The following is a 20,297-nucleotide window of genomic DNA, read 5'->3' as shown; positions in this document are numbered from 1 at the left end:
CGCCCATCCCTCATAAAATCAGGGGCAACCCTACCATGAGTGTCAGCTAATACTACTGTGGGCCTTTTATATCAAAGGATACAAAAGAGCTAAGGCAATGCAATTGTTCGACCATTTTTGCTAGTGCAGGAGTATGCAGGGTTTTGAGTTACACAGAACTCTTCTCTGAGCAGAAGGGGAAGGTAACTTATTTTCAAGCACAAAAGGTCGGTTACAAAGCCAAACTTCTGTAACTTTTTTTTCTGTGATGGGGTTAGGACGCTCCATCACAAAATATTTCTTCGCTGGGCCTAAGAACAAGTTACCTTTCCGTGCCGCTGTTGCATGATGGAGCTGGAGTTTCAACTCCAAAGCATGCTGTCTTAGAAGTAAAATCATCTTACTCAATGAGACCTACTTCAGAACAAACATGCATAACATCAGGCAATACAATGGAATGGTTGGGGGGGGGACAGAAACTTCAATCACTAAAGCCTGGAAAAAAACTTGTTTTTCAAACTCTGTCCTATACACAGTTATTCTGAAGTCAGTCCTCTTGATTTAGATGAAACCTACTTCTGAATGAGAAGATTTAGGATCAGGGCACCAACCTCTCCTCACCCCAGATTTCTTCTTTAAAAATCTAATTCCCACATTGTTTCAGCAGGAAAACAAAAACTGCCACCTCCTAGCAAGGTATTATAAGGTGGATCCCAGTTCATATTAATTTGAACTGGACTCGAGGTTTGTTCAGCAACCCAAGATCTTAGGTCTGGGTTGCCCATCTTTAGATTTCCAAAAATAACAGGTTAGCTGTTCCCTTCAAATTCAGGAAACCTGCTTTTTCAAGATTGTCCTTAAAAGCTTCAAGATTGTAAAAAAAAAAAATCTTCTAAAAGTGGCCTTCTAGATTAGGGTTTTAAAATCACAGTGAGGGTTAAAATCACAGAGGGTTTTAAAATCACAGTTCAGGATTTAGAAAACTCCGTGGCTGAAATCCTGTGGCGGAGCTACGCAAACAGCGTTAACTTTTAAATGCAGATTGCAGTCAAGTTAAGAGATCTCCGTAGGCATCTCCTCCTAAGTTGTGCGTCTCAAGGTACAACAGATCATCTCGAGGGAGACTCTGCAACTTAATGGCAATCTGCTTCCTAAAGTTACGTTATTTGCTTAACAGCACAACAGGATTTCAGCCATTGTTTAGTTCCTTCTTAGTGAGAACTCAGTACTTGTGTTTTGCTTTTGTCACCTATTGTTCACTATTCGAGAGTCAAGGAACTAAAAAATATTTTGAAAATTAAAATCCTAACATGGCAACAAAGCAAGAGGGGCGCAAAGGGGTCTTCTCAGGAGCAGGAAACATCTTCACTGCACGATGAACTAGACATAAGATGCCATTTTGAAAATAGCTTTTCTAAGAAAAACTATTCCAGTTCCCTCCATTAATTTTTCTCCACATTTTAAAGTAAGTGGCCATGATTCTCAGAAGCAATTAAACATATTTTGTAAACGTCACTATAAAGTGGCCTTAAACGGGGTCAGAAGGTTAGAACCACTGATGTGACTTCCTCTCTTGGGGGGGACATATTTTTCGGCCATTTCCGAAAAAAATTATTTGGACGAGATAGCAAGAGGAGTGACGATTCCTCTACCCAGGCCATAACTTTCCCCCTCGGGTGACTCAAAAGTGCCTGTAATAGGCACTGGGCGCCTGCCCTAAAAGTTAAGAGCATCGCTGAGGTAAATTAACAAGGTGCTACTGCCAAAGAGACACCTGAAGGATTCTAGGATATCTAGCTGTCATTGTCATCTCTAGGGGCCAAGCCAAACATTGACCACCCAAGACTGAGCGCTCCCAGTTTCTTCAAGAACGGGTGGCTTCATGCGAGAAGTTGGGAAAACGGGCGTGGTGCTGGCGGTTTGCCCCATTGATTAGACCCCTAAATTAGACCCCCTTTGAGGTGTGTTGGTCAAAGCCAAGGGCAGCCGAAAGGGGAGAGCGTAACGGAAGCTACGCCTTGTCTTTTGAGGGAGCCCGCAGTACCTCTGTAGGATGCCCTGATCACTCCACGGGGGGAAGGAGGAATATTTTATGAAATCACACGATGGCGTTCCCTTCTCCACTTGGGGAGTTTTCGATAATGGTCTCTTCCCCACTGATGCTGGACGGAGTGGCATCAAGGAACCCTTTTTTATGCCGCTACCCCCGCCTCCGGAACATGTTAAAGAGGACATGCAAGCACCAAAATGGGGATGGAGCTGGGTAGCAGGCATTCAGGTCTTAAGGACGCAGGCTCCGGCGTTTGGCAGGGACCTCCTTCCTCGCCACCTCCAGAGAGGAGAGGCTTGCCCGGGGAGGGGAACAGGACTGAGGTAGGAAGAGATCCAAGGGGGGCCGGCAGAGGCTGGGAGCTGGGGAGGCCCGGGAGGAAGAGGAGGAGGAGGAGGAGGAGGAAGGCAAAGGAGCCCTGTCTCCCTCGGCCTCTCATGGATGATTGGGGCTTGGATTTGGTTCCGTCTGTCCCGGCTGCGCAGCAGGAGTGTCGGATGAAAGGTGCGGCGGTGGTCCTCTCAGGTGGCTCCCCTCTCAGGTGGCTTGGTCCAGTTCCACCAGGAGTTCCTCTCCGAGCTGGAAGTGCTCTCCCCCCCGCACGGAGCCCTCGTCCTCCCCATCGTACAGCGCCAGCTGGGAGAGCGCGGGCCCGTCCACCACGAACGGCAGGACATCCCCGAGGAGGCCTGGAAGGCAGAGGGCAGAAAGAGAGAGAAAGAGGGGGGGGGGGAAGAAGCAGGCGGGAGTTAAACGAGAGAGAAGCTGCCGAGACCCGGGCGTCTGCTCTCCTTGAAACAAAGGCGGAGGACGGTTCCGGCCACCGAGCAGCCCTATGCGTTCCACACACCCAACATGGAGCTTCTACAGTGCAAATGTGTTGTTATTCACACACAGACAAAGCAACAGAAATCCAGGCAGTTTGAAAAGAAAAATAAAGACAAAAACTCATCAGGCAAAACCAAGAGAACTGACGCGGCTCAAGGATTTCACCAGAGCTGAAATTTTTGGATCTTTCTGCCCTCCATCGTACAGGATTCCCACTTGAAGACAGGTGACCAGTTTTTCAATCCACTCGCTCGGCAGTGTGTAAATTCCTTCTGGGCCTTTTGCGGTACTCACCCATGGGTTCCTCTAGAGAAAGAAGCTTCCTGCTCAAAGCCAGGGTGCTTCCGCAGCCCCGTTCGGACCTGGCATCCAGACACTCTTCCACACTCAACAGGAAACCCTGGAAGGACAGAGGAAGAACGCTCCTGATCCTGGCAACCTCCCACGGCCCAGGCGTATGCGCCGGATCCATCCTCCGTGGCCAAGCTGATCACAGAGACCCTTTTGAACCCCACCGGCGGTTCCCTCTCGGCACATACCAGGCTCAAGGAGGGCATCAGAAAGCCGTCAGGCTCGTGGTGGCCATGGGCACGCTTCGGGGGCCCAGCCTCCAGGAAGAGGTCCCTTTCCTCTTCCAAACTCAGCTCCCGGGCCCTGTGAAGGGACACAGCAAAAGCGGTTTTTAAGAGGGGAGGCAAGCAAGCCAAAACAGGGCTTAAGAGGCTAGCCGCAAAATTCTGTGAGCCAGAGTGAAGAAATTAAAATGAACATTAATAATGATAATGAAAGTTCTGGCAGACCTGATCTGGAGATCTGGAGGGACACCCACCTCTCCTTGATATTTCGGTTAAAAACCGGAAGCACCACAGATGCTCCGAATCCCCATTTGAGCCCAGGAATGGACAGGGTGTGGGCCAGGAGACAGAGACTCAGTCCAGACAAGAGAGCAATACTCTCGACATCTTTATAATCTTTCTCCAAACCTTTATTGGCATAAATACAGCTGGGATTACTAACAATAAACACAACGGGTTATAATTTGGAAGTTAATTTAAGAATCTCAAGCAGAAAAATAGCGACAGCTTCAGTGATACGGGAGGAAGAATCATTCAGAAAAATCTCAGGGGTGTTCGGCAGGGAAGATAACCAGGGTTCTAGTAGTGCCTTACGAATGGAAAAATGAACTGAGCAGAAAAACAATATATGGTCAAGTGTATCCGGAACCAAATGGCAAAACAGGCATAATCGATCCTCTTTAGGAATATTTGCAAATCGACCGGTATGGTTCGCTGAGGGAAAAATGTTAAATCGGGCTAACATAAATGCTCTTCTTAACCTGGGGTTGATAAGTGAGGAAAAATAATTTGGATGATAACCAAGTGAAGGGAAAAGACCAAAAGAAAGCGGGGAACAGGTAGGATTCAGTTTGGCTGCAAGAACCTCAAACTCATGCTGCCAGAGTTTAGATTTAATAAGAGCATGGGCCTGTTGAATTCCTAAATCATTTAGGGATTCTAGATTCAAATCAAGGGATTGAAGTTTAATCTCAATCAACTTCAGCCACTTGGAAAGGAAATTGTCTCTGAGTAGATCGTATAGTAAGGAATTGGGCTTAGAGTTTAAATGTAAACGAAGCCAATATTTAAATGTGGTGGACCAAGCAAGGGTAGAAGGGAGATGGGTACCCAATTCCAAAACTAAAGTTGAAAGACGAATCATGTTGGGGACTCCTAAGATTTTCCTGAAGAAGGCGGCTGCCAAAGTGTCAACATCGTGATCTATGGCCTCAATCCAAATAGGAGCTCCATATAGTAAGTGGGAAAGCAATTTAGTCCGAAAAATAAGCAACGCTGCAGGCACAAATTGATTGCCAGATGCCAAAAGCGTGCTGAGGGCTGACCCCTTGTTCTGGAGGAGTTCTGTGCTTTCCAAAGATTGATTGCTGAGGATGCTCTTTGCTTTCTGTCCCTAAACGGGCACAAAATTCTTTGCAGATTTTCCGGGCAGTACAGATATTTGGAAAATAACGACCATCACAAAGAAAAGAGTAATTCCCCATTGTCCCTGTGTACCATTCCTGCAGCTCAGAAATCTTTCATTTTATTGCATGGTTTAAAGAAAAAATCTTTAGAGACGTCCACCTCCTCACCTCTTTCTGCCCCCAGCCGAGGCGCCCTGCCCGTTGGCGTTCGTCCCTTCCTGCACCGACTGAATCTTGACTGATGCCACCATCTCCACCACCTGCTCAGCAGCGCACTCGTTACCCCCTGGTAGCTGGACGGGACGGGTCTGACTCAGGCTGGTGTCGCTGCCCCAGCGAGGGAGGGTGGCTGGCTCTGGCGGGCGCGGCGACACCCCGTGGAAGCTCCTGGAACGAGGCCGCGGGGGTGGCGAGGCTGGCCGGGTGGCGGCTCCGGGGTCTCCCCGCTTCTCTGCCAGCCAAGGCGGATGGTGGTCGGTGCTGCTAAGCTGGAAGTCATCGTCCATAGAGATGTAGGGGGCCAGCATTTCCAGGTCGAGGCCCTCGTAATCCTGGAAGGAGCAGCACCGAATTATTGGCAGCCACCGAAAGGTATACTTCAAGGGCTGGAGAGATTTCTCAAACGGATATGTCTCCCGTAGAATACAGTAGGACCCCCGTATCTGTTGGTTCCAAGCTCCCCTTGCAGATACTGAAAACCGGGGATAATAGCAAACACTACATATATAGCATGGGGGGGGGAACCCAGAAAAATATTTTTTCATATGCTTTACCAGAACAGGTGACAAGATGGCACCAGAGACAATGCCATGTATTCTACACTAACAAGTATTCCTAGCACAGTCTCTGGCTCCCTCTAGTAGCCCGTTCTGGTAATACATGTAGAAATAGCATTTTCTGTATTTTTTTTCCTTTTAATATTTTCAACCGCAGATCAGTGAATCAGTGGATAAGGGGGTCCTACTGTACTTTTGCAAAACGTTGTACTAGTCTAGGCCGGTGGTTCCCAACCTTTTTTCAAGTCGTGGCCCCCTTTTATCATAGCCAACTAACCTGTGACACCCCCCCACAGCCATGTTTGCAGAGAAAGTCATTTTTAATGAGGTAAAGTCATCCCTTCTCAGAAAGCAGAGGCTTCTTTTTCTCCCCAAGTGCCAGTTCCTCATACATCCACATGCATGCTAACTTAAAAGTCAGAAATCATTAAACAAGGGCTACAACCTATGACTCGCCCTCAGAAACCACTTCGTGACGGCCCTCAGGGGCGACAGCCGCCAGGTTGAGATACATTGATCTAGGCACAACAAAGATTTAATGGATCTAAAGATCCTAAAGGATTGTTTTTAGGCATCTCATACATTCTGCCTCACAGTTGTCGTGAGGTCCTGGCTTGCCACATACAGAGCAGTAGCAATCCCAGGATAAGTGAAACCGCAGATCCCGATACTATGGACGGGCGGGCCCTACTGCAGGGTCGCTCGAAGGATCGTACCAAAAGGCATAACAGACCTCTCCTGTGACCTCTAGCAACCCTATTTAGACCAACCCAGCCATCCCAAAAGGCTCCCTTTCAGGCTTGGGAAATCTTGACAATCTTAAGGACTAGAAATATGATTTTTTAATAAATAAATAAATAAATAAATGAAAAAGAGAGCTATTGTAAAATATGGAATGCAGTCCTAAGCCAAATATATCCACACAGGTCAAGGCAAACCCCTTCCCAACAACCACCAGCCGTACCTGAAGTTCTGTCTCCATCGCTTGCGCCTCCTTGTTAGAAGCAAAAAGCTTCTGGACATTCCCCATGTCAAAAAGCAGTTCCTCTGGCAGATCAGCCTGGGGGTGGGGGGGGAAGAAGGAGAAGTTTGGTGTAGATATTCCTGCTTTGTGTCTTGTTTCTACCACAACAAGATAGAATCAAGTATTCCCCCCCCCCCCCAGTTTCCCGGAATTCAAAGAAAGCCAACTTCTTACAGGGCCAGCTCATTACAAGGTGAGAAATACAGTCTGGGCACAGTCCTGCTGTCCCACATCATATATCCCATAATAGAGCAAGGCCATATTCCCTCCCAATAAGATAATCCCACATTCCAGCTGGATTGACATCTCCCGTAACAGAAACAGGCAAAGCAGAGTGTGGTGCTTATATTCCACCCCACAGAGTACTTAAAGCACTCCCTGGGCGGTTTACAATTTAATGATGCAGGTTAAATTTAATGATGCAGGTTACACATTGCTGCCCCCCCCAATCTGTAAACTCATTTTACTGACCTCGGAAGGATGGAAGGCTGAGTGAACCTCAAGCCGCCTACCTCGGATTGAACCCAGGCCGCGAGCAGAGTTTTGGCTGCAGTACTGCAGTTGAATCACTGTGCCTTGCAAGACTCCCCCCCCCCCCCTCTCTCTCTCTCTCACACACACACACACACACACACACACATCCTCCTGGGGATTAACTCTACCGTCTCCTTACTGAGCTGTTGTTTCCAGAAGCTTTCTTGGCCACGGAAGCCAACTTGGGAGGTGGGGCCGGCGGCTTTGCCCGGGAAGTCCCCCCTGCTTGAGAGTTCTGGGTCCCCGGAGGGTCAAAGATGGGGCCCAGGAGTTTCTGAAGGTCAGGGCTGCAAAACCGCTTGGGGTCCATTTGTAACTCTTCTTCGCTGATGTTTGCAGGACGCAGAAAGGCCAGAATCTTGGGGCCACGCAGCTCTGGGGAAAGAGGGAGAGCAGCAATACTGAAGAGGGCCAGAAATAGCAAAAGAGATGAAAGGTTCCTTTTGTCCAGCATCCTGTTCACACAGATGTCGACCTGCTCACCAGCAAGAGGTGACTCCAATTGCACCCTCTTTCTCATGTTCTGGGTAGCTGATCTACCGAAGCCTTTGATCTCGAGATGTACACATGTCTTGACTAGTAACTGCGGATGGCCCTAACTTCACGAATCTCATCCCATCTCCTTCTAAAGCCCGCTCTATTGGCAGTCTCCCCTTGTGGCTGGGAGTTCCACAGTAGAACTGTATGCCCAGCGGAGAAGGGGGCATCTTTTTACCTGCCCTGAATCTCCCATCATTCAGCTTCAGTGGAGAACCTCTTTAGATTCTGGAGTTATGAGATAGGGAAAATTATGCCAGACAAAGGAGTGAGTGCTCGATTGAATCTGTCTTGAGCTGTCTCTAGAATTAAAAACGTGAAACTCAGGCTGTTGTACTTGGGCATTATCATAAGAAGAAAAGACTCGTCGGAAAAGACAATAATGGTAGGAAAAGTTGAAGGCAGAAGGAAAAGAGGGAGACTGCAAATGGACTTACTCAATGAAAGATGCCGCAACCCTTAGTTTGCAAAATCTGAGCCAAGGTGTCATGTCGTGGACCTTCCGGGGATCACCTGCCCAACCCTCCCTTGACTGGCCAAATCCTGCCAGCGCCACCCGTCACATACCAAAGCTGAGATTGATAATCGTGTCTCCTCCGTTGGGATCCAACTCATCCAGGGCTCCATCCGAGTCCAGTCCTTCGAGGCAAGGCGGAGGCAGCCGGCGATGTTCTCCTTGCCGGTCGGTCTGCTCCAAGGAAAGAACCAAGCCCTTCTCCTCCACCTGGCTATAAAAAGGTGTCAAGGCAAACATTACCTTGAGCATTGAGTTGGCATCATCCTCCATTCCACTCCCCACTGAGCCAGAGGCCCAGCAGGGGGGCTGGGCGTACCGGGAGCATTGATTCAGAAACGTATCTTTCCCAAGGACTTCTGTGCTGCCCTTAGATTGAAGAACACCCTACTCTAAGGAGTCATGACCACAGTTTCCACTACTGCTGCTTTCAGGGTGTGTATGAAGACAACCTGCTTGCAGATTAATGTTGTTGTTGTTTGGACCACAACACTTAGAATCCTCTATGCAAAAATTCTAAGGAGTGCAGTCCAAAAACTCAGATCTTCAATGAAGGCACCAATTTTTCATTCTAGGCTCTGAAACTGGTTTTATGATTGAGATCATTTGCAACGTCTTTTACAATTAAAAGCTTTAAAAAAATTGTTTTAGTGATGTCCGTTCATCACTTACGATGAGCATTTTTTAATGGAAAGATGAGAGGAGATCTAATGAAGAATAAAACTCCACTCTTGTGGGGCATGATGACCCACTAAAACCCACCAATCAATTGACTGTCTTGTCACCTTTCTTATAAACATCACCCCAATTTCCAGGATTCTTCCTCTGCTGTAGGGAAAGACCGCTCGCCAACCCTATTTCCCTGGAATCTCACCTTAAAATTGAGTGCATACAGACGATGCTCTCTGGCTGTGAGTTTTTGCTGCTGGAGATGACCGTGGCTTGCGTCTGGGTCCACAGGTAGCCGCCGTTCCTGGCCAAGAAGCGGTACTGGCCTGTCACTGCCTGCCCCTTGCTCAGCACTACCAATAGGAAGTGAAACACAGACAGTCTAGAACAGACAGACAAACGGATAAGCTGGGAGAGAGGGAGGGACCGGAAGGTGGAACAGGATGCTCGCTTGCTCTCGCAATGTTTTTTTTTCCAGAAGTTCCTTGTTTTCAGACTCAGAAACGACGACTGCACTACCTGACACAGTATTCATCATCATCATAATCCTCCTCTTCCTCCTCCTGATGTGAATTCTGACTTTTTCAGAGTGTTCCAAGTAGAGACAACAAACCGCCTTGGGTTTCAACTGTTGACAAAAGCACCCTAACTCTTGGAAGTCATTTGGATGAACTTATTTCCAACTGTTCAGAAAAAAAAATTAGAAAAAGGCTCTGTACAGGTCCTTACAAGACACAGATGCAGGAGCAGGCAAAACCTTTATTAAATAATAATCTTATGTCATTGAATCAATGCTGACTTATGGCAACCTTTTCTAGGATTTTCCAGGTAGGTTAAAACTCAGAAGTGGTTTACCTTTCCCTTCTTCTGGGGGGGGGGGGGCTTCCTGGGACTGTGTGCAGCTGGCCCAAAGCCACCCAGGCTGGCTCTACTTGCAGGAGGCACCGTAGGGGAATCAAACTCCCAACCTCTGGCTCCACATTCAGACGCCTAAACCAGTGATCTATCTAGCCAGCTGACACAGAATTACCTGTCCTTTAACCAGCTTGCCACCCTCCAGATGGTTCTGGGACCTTTGGCCCTCCAGATGTTTTAGAATACAACTTGCCCCACCCTTCACATGTGGCCATGACGGCTCAGGTTTCTAGACCTGAAGGCCAAAACATCTGGAAAGCTGAAGGCTTCCTATCACTGCACCAGGCTCATTTTTAGAAATCACACCTCTAGGGGAACATCTGTGTGATTTAACGCTAGTTTATAAGTCATCCTCTCTACCCTGACAAGCTTTGGAACTATCATGTATGGACGCAGATGTTAAAAACCAAGAATACAACAGAGAGCCTGACCCCTATCTCCCTAAATTACAGCTTTCAATATTCTTTGGGAAAAGCCGTGATAAATAAAGACACATGCAAAACAAATATAAGTTTGTAGTGCAGACAGAATTTTAAAAAAACCCCAAAACCCTGTGTCGTTTGAACTTTTTCTGAACTTGAAGGGTGTTGAGGGTGAAAATGCAAAAACCACAAATTCGCTTTGTTCTAGATATTGAGCAATGTCTGCTGTGCCCCGTTAACGGCCTAGCTGGCTCGTTCACCATCGCTGGCCGTTGCAAAACGTTATCTCAGTTCACACAACAGCCGGGTTCCTGCAAAGGGTCCTGGTTTAATTTGCTTTATGTAAATTAAGGATGTTATTGTTCATGATGTCTTGAAAGGCACCACGAGAATCTTCACTGGAAAGGTGGTCAGGAATTTGAGACTTTTAGACGGGTCTGATAACATCGCAGAGAAACCGGGAGGTTCATTTTCCCGCCAGCCACTTTATAATTCAGCCTGTTTTCTGCCTCTAGCAAGGGAGGGAAGGACAGGAAGCAAGAATACAAGAGGAAATTACAGGGAAAATATGCATACCAACTGAAATTACAGATCACAGGCTAGGTGGGGATGCAAGAGAAACCGGGACCACATAAAACAGCGTATGACTTTCCCTGCTTTTCTTGGTCTCCAAAATGATAGGGACTGGTTCTGTTCACACACAAATGAACACATTATGTTTGGATTGAATTAAAAGAAGCTGGGCCAGAAGAACATGGCAGAGCTACTACCTGCAGATACAGTACACGCTGATCAGAAATTACTTCCAGCTTCAGGGGAAAAAAAGAGAAGACCCCCACCATGCGCTGTAAAACAGGTCATGGGAGTGAATGTGAAACTAGAGGGTGCAAAGGTCCTCTGGGGTCCTGATTCCAGGTTATTTCTAAAAAAAGTAGATCCCACAATTGAAAGCCTAGCCATCAGTTCATTAATCTCCTCTTCGTTCTGGGCAACGTACTGTGTGTGTAGGTGTACACACAGCTAGGTTCTGCTGAAGCCTCCTACTCACGATGCAGGATGAAGATGAACGTGGCGTACATTCTGCATCGTTTGCTCTGCTTGAACCAGCTGCGGGCTAGAGAACTAAGAAAAAGGTAGAGCCAGCAACCCCCAGCTGTTTTCTGGCTTTCTAAAATTTCAACAGATAGCCTCTACGTCGTAACCACCATGAGGGCTAGCACCCTTGATTTCTAAGGATGGACAGCCAAGGCTATCACAGTACTGTAATGACCGCTGTCCGCAATAACTACACCCTTTACTGGACTTGCGCTGGCTATCAAGCAAGGAAGTTCTCTTCAATCTTTCTCTCTTTTCAATTGATCCTTTTTCTTTTGCTGCAGGGAGAATTTATCCCAAAAGCAGGATCAGAAAAACCAGGGCAAGGAAAACAGGCAAGGCTCAGGGCGGGTCCAACTTACGGGTGTTGATGCTCTTGATGACAGAATCGGAGTCCAGGGCGTGGATATATTCATACATGGAGCAGCCAAGCAAATCTTCAGGCGTGTAGCCGGCCACCTCAGCAATCCTGCCCAGGGAGACAGACAGTGCAGGACACGCAAGAATGAATTGCTGCTCTGATGTCCCATAGCCCCAGCTATTATTCCGGATGGCCTGGTGCTCCAGCAAGACCCCCCCACACACACACACACACACTCCCAGGCCGAGCATCCCAAAACTGTTTCCATGATGATGACAGCTACCTGCCACCACCCAGATTACTCTTTTTGTCTACCCATCCCTTCCTAACTGGGGTCTTCTGTGGAACCAAGATTTTGCAAGGGTAGAGGGTAAGGTGGGGAGAGATCAAAGCAAAGCCAAAGCAAAGTGTGCTGCTTATAGACCAACACATAACGCTTAAACCACTCTTTGGGCTACATACAATGTCATTATATAGGCCACACACTGCCTCCTCCCCTGGAGCAAGAGGGATACCCAATTTACCAATCTTGGAAGGATGGAAGGCTGAGTGAACCTTGAGCTGGCTACCTGAGTCTGTTGGGATTCAACCTAAGGTCCTGAGTAGAGTCTCGACTGTAGTACGGCACTTTAACCTCTGCGCCACGAGGCTCTGTGGCAAAAATGCCAGGAAGGAAATCAATAACCCTTAACTTAGTGCTCTCTGAATGGTTCTGATGAAAATTCTCAGCCGAACTGGCTCGGTCACTCTGAGAAGGGCAACGCCTCTGGAAAATGGCCCGTAAGAGAAAGTTGCATGACGAGCAAGATTTTAACCTAAACTTTACAGGCGCTCTCCGGGGTGCTGAAGTCGACTGGCTTCAGCCATCCCCACGGGTCCCAGTCTGCAGTCTGTGAAGACTGTTCTCTTTTTTTCAGCACACACAAAGGGGGCTACAAAACAAAAAAAAATTAGCAGCACAAAACCACAATTAGGTGCCAAAAAGCGCAACATAAAGGGACAACCATCAAGAAGAAGAAGAAGATTCTCGAAAGGAAACTGGGAGGATAATTTTGGCCTTTCCCCTGACCATTAGAAGTGTTCAGATTTGTGCTTTTTGGACTTCCAACTCCCAGAATTATCATCATCCTCTTAGAACGGCAGAGCTGGAAGGGACCCCCAGGGATCATCCAGTCCAGCCCCCATCGAGGAGGCCCACCACGGAATCGAACCGTCAACCTCTGGCTCTGCAGCCAGAGAAACCCCAGAGTCCTCCAGCATCCACATTCTGGGTGCAGTGGTCCAAAAAAGTACAAATCTACCCACCTCTACGGGATGTCGCGCATGCTTCCAGCTGCAGCCTCAGCAGCCACGGGGCTGGGTGAAGAACGGGAGGGCTGGCTTTTGCCCTCCCCTCCGTCGTCATCCTCGTCTCCCCCCGGAACCCAAGAGCGTCTCCACCCGCACGGCCGTCTGCTCACCTGTCGTCACAGTAGCTAAACTTCATGTCCATGGTGTGGCGGCTGAGGAAGGTGCCGCTGGCCAGGGGGGTCTCGATGTTGGCAGGGTGTGGGATGGCTTCGCAGATCAGCACCAGGCAGCGCAAAGGGGGCTCTACGAAGGCCCCCTCGGCTTCCTTCCCCTCCGCAGGCTTGGCCGGCGCATAACACCGCATGTGTCCGGAGCAATGCAGCACCTGTGAGCGCGGGAGGATTTGTGACTTTTAAAAAAGAAAATCCTGCTGAAACGAGGCCTTGACATGCAAGCTCTCCCTGTAGAACTGCTGGCAGGGTAGCTCAGCGGTTTTAGGCGTCTGGCTGAGCTACCCAACCAGAGGTTGCGAGTTCGAATCCCCCACCGGCCCCCCCTGGTGGGCGGAGCCAGACTGTGGGCTGTTCCAAGGCACTCACTTTCCAGGTGGCAGACTTGAGGTTGACGGTGCGCCCCCTGGTGGTCAGGGTGCTCTTCATCCGCAGCGAGAAGTTGCGTTCGGTCTTCACCTCCTTCTTCTTGGAGAAACCTGGGGAGAGGTTAAGAATCTGGTGAGGCCCGTTGTCCTTGGGCTGCTAACCCTCCTTCCACGCTTGCAGGGCTCTCCCTGGCTTGCTCGGGAGCAGGCAGAGAAGCTGGCCCAATCATGCAACTTCTCTTTTATTTATTTTTTACTCCGACAACGATGAGCCTTGGGAAAACTTCCCACCCCCATTTATTTTATTTATACCCTTCCTTCCTCTCAATACAGGACCTGATGAGATTCAGAATGTGATGGGAGTGGAAATGTAATACAGTAGGACACCCTGCAGATGCCAAAAAACAGAAGTATTGAACGTGATACATTGCATAGCATCTTGTTCTCTCCAGTGGGCAGTTCTGGTTTTTTTAATTTAGTATTTTCAGGCAGTGGATAAATGAATCAGCGGATATTGATGTTGCAGATAGGGGAGTCCTACTGTATTAAAGGCACTGTGGCCAAAATGTAATTAGAACGAAAACGGTATAAGGAAAGCCATTCCTTATACCGTTTTCTGCCCTTCTGCAGAGTCTTAGTTTGTGTGCTTGAACGTGCGAGGGGGGGTCTTGTTTGGGGCAGGGAGGACACGGCCACAGATGCTGTTATGCAATTGGATAATCAAACAGGATTCAGCCGTGTTATAATGCTAAAATACCGTTAAACAAACTTAAAATAAAATGATGCTGTTCAAAACAAATGGAAAGCAAGTTGTAACACACCGGGGGAAACAAGTATAACAAAGATATCCCACCAAAAGCCAATTTTTCTGTCCCAAATTAGCATCTTTTCTTTTGGGGAACAAAGCACATACATGTATGCACACACAGAGAGAGACAGAAGGGCTGTGTGATTGTTCAAGAACACACAACCGTCCAATGCTTTTTAATTCGTATACACCCATGAAACAGCCACTGCAGTTTTGGGCGAATTGAGTTCTTCGTGCAAAAGCCGTTCTGTGAAAGTGTTTGTTCAAGCCCACGGGAAATGTCTAGCTCTCTTGCAGGCGGGGAGGGGGAAAAAAATAATTCCCAGCTTCCTGCTCTTCTGCGTGCACAATACCGAGGCAAGAGAGGATTTTGCTTCTCGAGTACGGGCTGACCTTGTCTGGGGCTCAGTACATCTTGAAGCTCCTCCTGGTCGCAGGGATGAATGAAGTCAAAGACGCTGTGGCCAATGAGCTCCAACTAGAGGAAAGAAAGGGGGACAGAGCATCAGGAAGATCAGCAAGGCGGGAGGAGGGAGGAGGGACAGCTGGCGGCACGGCACTCTCTCCGCACCCCCCCAGAAGAACACCACCATATGCTAGAACACGAGACCGGGAACGAGGATCTGTCGAGAGCTCCCTGATTGGCTAGGCTGCCCAAGAGCCAGCCAATCAGGGAGCCCACCCCCGCCTGTGTTCCCTTGCAGTCTCCCACGTATGCCATTAAGAACTCCGAAGCCAGATCCGCACATCGGAAAGGAGACTTTGTCTGAAAGCATTTGACCTGCATGTTTGAGATGTCTCCCTTGTGTCGTCAGCTCCAGTTTCTAGCAGCATCGACGAAGAGGCGTTGCTTCCACCACCCACCCACCCACCCCAGGCCTCCCCAAGGAGCAGCTTGGGAAATTACAGACTTTGGAGCAACTGGCCCAATTAGCAGGCTGCAGAGCTGCAAAGCAAAATGGGTGGTTTTCAAGCCGGTTGTCTGCTCATAAATAAACGGCTTTATTCAAACCAACCTTCAGCAATAGGAACGTGCTTTAGTTATCTACAAGGATGTCGAATAATTTAAAGTCCTAGATTTGGACCAAATAGGATAGTTCTCATTCAGTCAGGTTTTGCAGGGGGACAACGACAAATTCTACACCTTTCATGAGCATAAATGAGAATATTTCTATTGCTGTAGTGCTTTTCTTGAGCTCTTCGTTCCCCCCTAAAAAAATTCATCACAAGGAAACATGATGTTGAAGATACCACCCTATTTTAAACATGTCACATGAAAGACATTTTAAACAGAACAAAATGGTCCATTCAGAAATCCATCTTCCCCCTCCCCTGCTCTGCCAAACTCTTCGAAAGGCCAAGAGGAAGGCTTGCTACCCCTGCGCGTCGTCCAGCGAGGCTGAAAAGGAGGCGTTGTCTTACACGGTGAACATTTTCCAGCCCACAAAAATGAAGACAATGTGACGCCTTTGTTTTTATGGACTGCAAGTCGTATGGGTGGCGAGAGAGGAACAGCATTGAGGCTACAGCTTTGCAATCATGAAATTCAGCTGCAGGAAAATTCGCTCTCTTCCAAGTTTTCTGCTCCTCCATAAGTGCGACCGACCGCGAGGAGTGCAAAGCTCTGCTTTTGTTTTAAGTGAACCATAATTGACGAAGGGAGAAGCAGTTTAAAAAAACCCCATTCTGGAAGCCCATCCTTGAGGGAAAGCTTGCCTGCAGAGAAAGGTCTTTGCCTGCTTGCAGAAGGACAGGAAAGATGGGTCTAGCCGAGCCTCCTGTGGGCGTCAGCCTAGCCATTCCATGATATAAGTCGCCCTGAGTCCCTTTTAGGTGAGGTATAAATAAATAAATGTCTCTTTTTTAAAAAAAAATCCTTAGACAATGTGGGGCACGACAGGCCTCCAAGGTCTGGAGTAGAAGAGGACAAGAATTCTGGAAGCTGCTTCTCCCTTCGTCAGCTGTGGTCCCTCTAAAGCAGCGATAGTGAACCTTTTTGAGCCCGAGTGCCCAAACGGCAACACAAAACCGACTTATTTATCTCACAGGGCCAACACTGCAATTAAAACCTGAATAGGGGCGGTATTAACAGAGAAATATTTAGCAATCCTTCAATCCCCCATCGGGTTAGACCGGTCATGGCTGCCATGGCACCCCTTCGCTGGACCACTGCATCGGCAGAGGGGAGTGCCAAAATCCGGGATCGGAGGATGGGTAAGTATTTCTCCGTGGCAACTTATGGCTGGCGTGCCCACAGAAAGGGCTCCGCGCGCCAGCTGTGGCTCATGGGCCAAAGGTTCGCCATCACTGCTCTAAAGGAACTCAAGCTCAACCGCTCTATAGCCTTGGTGCCTCTTCCATCAGGAGCCCCACACCTGGTCTCTGCATCCTGGCCTCACCCCAGGGTCTCACCTGACTGAGGCCCAGGTGTTTGTTGACGTTCTCAGAGAGGTAGATCATGTCCCCTTCTTCGGTCAAGACCATGAGGAAGCCATCCAAAGCCTTCAGGTAATAAGCGTCCACCTGCTCCTCCGATTCCATCTCATTCCTCCATTCGCCTGTGTCGGTCGGTTGGCAGAGAAACAGAACAGAGTTGCCTCAGGTTCGTTCAACTATATAGACATCACAGGACCGAACATTTGTGCCCCAACGAAAGTGGGTTGGTGGCATTCCACAGCCCTGCTCTCCAGAAGGTTCTGGAAGCTGTCGTACAAAACGGGAGGTGCCCACGCTGGAGAAAACATGGGCTGTTTCAACAATAAAGTAACTGTGATCCTAATTTCTTACCCTATTTTTGAAATACATCTTTATGACATCCTCAGTATCTACAACCAACATCTACGGTGGTAGATAACTATATGTTTTGTGAGCCATTATTTCCAAGTCATTCCATACCATTATTTTGGGGGTTATCACAAGGCCAACATCTGTCGCCATAGCTCAAGTCTTGACACTGAGTCCCATCAGTGCTTCCGTGAGGGGACACAGGCCATGAAAATGGACCAGGGGACGATTAGGGACCACCACCATCACCCCTTGAGAAGCTCAGCGCCACCAGCAATGCAGAATCAGTGCTTTGTGGCAGGTCCCCCTCATCCACAGCCCCCTCAGGAAGGAAAGAGGGCCACTCCGGAGAGAAGCCAGCTATTCTCACCAGAGTTTAAGAGTTTGTGCATCCTCAGGTAGCTGATGGTCAAGCGCATGATAGAAGCTTTGTCTAAGTGAGCACTGACCCCCCGGGCAAAGGGTAAGGTGTGTGCCAGCTGGTAGAACACCTCCGTCTCTTTGCTGCGCCGGCATCGTGCCGCGTCCCGCGATTTCTCCTTCCGGATCTCTGTGGTAGACCTGCAGGAAAGCAAAGAAGCATCAAACAAAGTCCGAGCATGGTCCAGTGCATCCTTGAAAGGCGGTAGGCATGGCCATTACCATGAGGATCAGGAAAAACCTGGGTTCAAATCTCCCCTGTGGCACAAAGCTTGCTAATGGATCAGCTTCCCTCAAGCGGCCCTAACCTGTGAGACTGTTTATTTAATATATATATATTTTTTCATTTGAAAGATTTTTACCTCACCTTTCTTCTTATCTTAGAAATTCTCCCACCCAACAGCCCCATGGCCTCGGGGTGCTGCCCCCTTACAGGAAGTGCAAATCCACGGCACGCAAATACAACAAGTTATTCTCACTCACACACAGCCTCTTGTCTCAAAATGATCTCCTGATGGACAGTTTCTGAAATGAAAATGAGGAGGAAAGGCCCCCTTGGAAATTCTTCTGTCTTGCACGTCCACCTCCACCCTGTGCTGTCAGCACATACGGTCAAGACGCGGCACTGCCACAGATCTTCCTCACAACCACACCGAGGGTGAGGGGATTCTTTGTCTTCCCTCTGAAAACCAGGCAAGTTTCTAAGCTCGGACCACAACTCACACACAACGCGCATCCCAGAACCAGGAATCGCCACCGGGGCTGGAAAGGAACACCTTTCTTAGCATTTAAATTTCAGTTCATCCAAAGCTGCCTGTCGTCCAGAAAGGAGAGAGATAAAGCTATGAGGTTCTTGCTCTGGCTTTCCAGCCAAACAGACAAACGAGGAAAGTGTGGGCAAGAAACACACGCCCTGGAGTGGGGACGGTTGCAAGAGTGAGAGATGGCAGGAGGCCGCTGAAAATGGAATGAAATCCATCTATGAGTGTCCGCCTCTCAACGCTATACACTAGCTGATGCTTCACTATTCTGTTGAAATCAAGACCAAATTCTATGCACCTCTGAATTCTACCATTCCTTCTCCCCCTACTAAACACCCCGTTTAGTTTCCCTGATCCTACACGACTCACTCAAGACAAACCGATCCAGAGTTCCAGTAACCAGCCCTCCTAAATCCTTGCCCGCCTCCAACCCCATCCTTTACGGAATCCAGATCCCGGCCACGTCCTCAGCGCCACTCTAACACAGAATAACTCCATCGGATGCACATCCAGGCTTCTTTTTTGTCCCTCCTGAACACAGCATTTCCAAACCCCGTTCGTGTAACTTGGAAGCAACCCCAGGGATGAAAAACAGACACTCTGCAGAGATGACGTTTCTCCACAGCTCCTCAGAATCCCATCATCCTGGCCACAACCCCCTGAAGAAAACCGAAGGAACGGTCAAGAAACTTCTGCGTCCCAAGAAATGCTAGAGGAAAGACAGGACGCTTCGTGAAAGACAGGAGGATATACAACCCTACCTTTTTGTACGGATTTCACCCAAGAGAGGCGGGAGGACAGTGTCTGCGTTCCAGGAAATACGCTGAAACTTACCATAGCTCGGGGGGGGGGGGGAAACACCACCACCCCAAATATTCTCCTTATACTACTGGAGGAAGCAGATATGGTATGAATCCCGGGAAACCTCCAAATACTGAGAGCCATACAATTCACGGAAGGGTCCCACACATTTAGGGAATCTGAAAACTAGAAGTAGGCAACTTCTAAGCAAAAAAAAGGAACATCATATAGGCAGACGGCAAATTCTGGAAGTCCGTTCCCAGAGGTTTCATCCAAAAATGCCAACGTCCACCCGGCTGCAGGCATGCATTTCTCTCTCCTCGACCCGTCCGGATGCACAAGAGACCACGCATGTACCATCTTCTGCTCCTCCGCCGCTTCCGTCGCCGACACATAGACAACGGACGGGCTCTCTCTTCACTCCCCGCGTTGACCAAGCTGGACTGCGCGCTCCCCGGTCCTCCCCACAGCTTATTTCCACCTTCTGACCCTCCCTTCCGAGGTCCCATCAAGGGTACAGGCTGTTCCATTTCCGTCCTCTGGCCGGGTGCCCATCACTCCAGGGCCCCAGGTTGCAGGAGACGGGCTGCGTTTTCTCACAAGGTGTAACGGCCCTCTTATCTCGCTCTCGGTTTGCTCCCGGGCAGAGGGTTCATCAAGAAGGCATGGGCGCCAGCCAGGTGGACCACGGAGTCAGCAGACGTGGCTGGCAGCAAGCCAGGGGATCCTCGTGAGTAGTCATGTGCATGAGCCCAGGGCGTACACATACATAGGCTCTGGAAGGAAGGGAGGAAGGAAAGAAGGAAGGAAGGAGGGAGGGAAGGAAGGAAAAAAGGGAGGGAGAGAAGGAAGGAAGGAAGGAAGGAAGGAAGGAAGGAAGGAAGGAAGGAAGGAAGGAAGGAAGGAAGGAAGGAAGGAAGGAAGGAAGGAAGGAAGGAAGGAAGGAAGGGAGGGAGAGAGGGAGGGAGGGAGGGAGGGAGGAAGGAAAGAAGGAAGGAAGGAAGGAAGGGAGGGAGGGAGGGAGGGAGGGAGGGAAGGAAGGAAGGAAGGAAGGAAGGAAGGAAGGAAGGAAGGAAGGAAGGAAGGAAGGAAGGAAGGAAGGAAGGAAGGAAGGAAGGAAGGAAGGATGGATGGGAGGGAGGGAGGGAGG

The 20,297-nt window shown here is 48.9% G+C and overlaps 1 protein-coding gene across 1 annotated transcript in view; it reads right to left on the bottom strand.

Annotated features, from left to right (window-relative positions):
• Positions 1–2,416: 2,416 nt before the first annotated feature.
• Positions 2,417–20,297, bottom strand: part of HIF3A (hypoxia inducible factor 3 subunit alpha) — a 36,428-nt gene continuing 18,547 nt past the window's right edge. The window contains exons 2-15 of the mRNA XM_020787070.3: positions 17,536–17,726; positions 16,794–16,939; positions 14,775–14,859; positions 13,575–13,684; positions 13,146–13,360; positions 11,687–11,793; positions 9,098–9,245; positions 8,277–8,437; positions 7,312–7,547; positions 6,579–6,674; positions 5,007–5,389; positions 3,397–3,511; positions 3,152–3,257; positions 2,417–2,718 (exon numbers count right to left, since the gene is read on the bottom strand). Coding sequence (XP_020642729.3) covers positions 2,567–2,718; positions 3,152–3,257; positions 3,397–3,511; positions 5,007–5,389; positions 6,579–6,674; positions 7,312–7,547; positions 8,277–8,437; positions 9,098–9,245; positions 11,687–11,793; positions 13,146–13,360; positions 13,575–13,684; positions 14,775–14,859; positions 16,794–16,939; positions 17,536–17,726 — 2,251 coding nt within the window. The 3' untranslated portion in view covers positions 2,417–2,566. The remainder of the gene's footprint in view (positions 2,719–3,151; positions 3,258–3,396; positions 3,512–5,006; positions 5,390–6,578; positions 6,675–7,311; positions 7,548–8,276; positions 8,438–9,097; positions 9,246–11,686; positions 11,794–13,145; positions 13,361–13,574; positions 13,685–14,774; positions 14,860–16,793; positions 16,940–17,535; positions 17,727–20,297) is intronic.

This window comes from Pogona vitticeps, chromosome 9 (assembly GCF_051106095.1).
Source record: "Pogona vitticeps strain Pit_001003342236 chromosome 9, PviZW2.1, whole genome shotgun sequence".
NCBI lineage: Eukaryota > Metazoa > Chordata > Lepidosauria > Squamata > Agamidae > Pogona > Pogona vitticeps.
The sequence above is the reverse complement of the archived record's forward strand: the minus strand, read 5'-3'. Positions and strand labels throughout refer to the sequence as shown.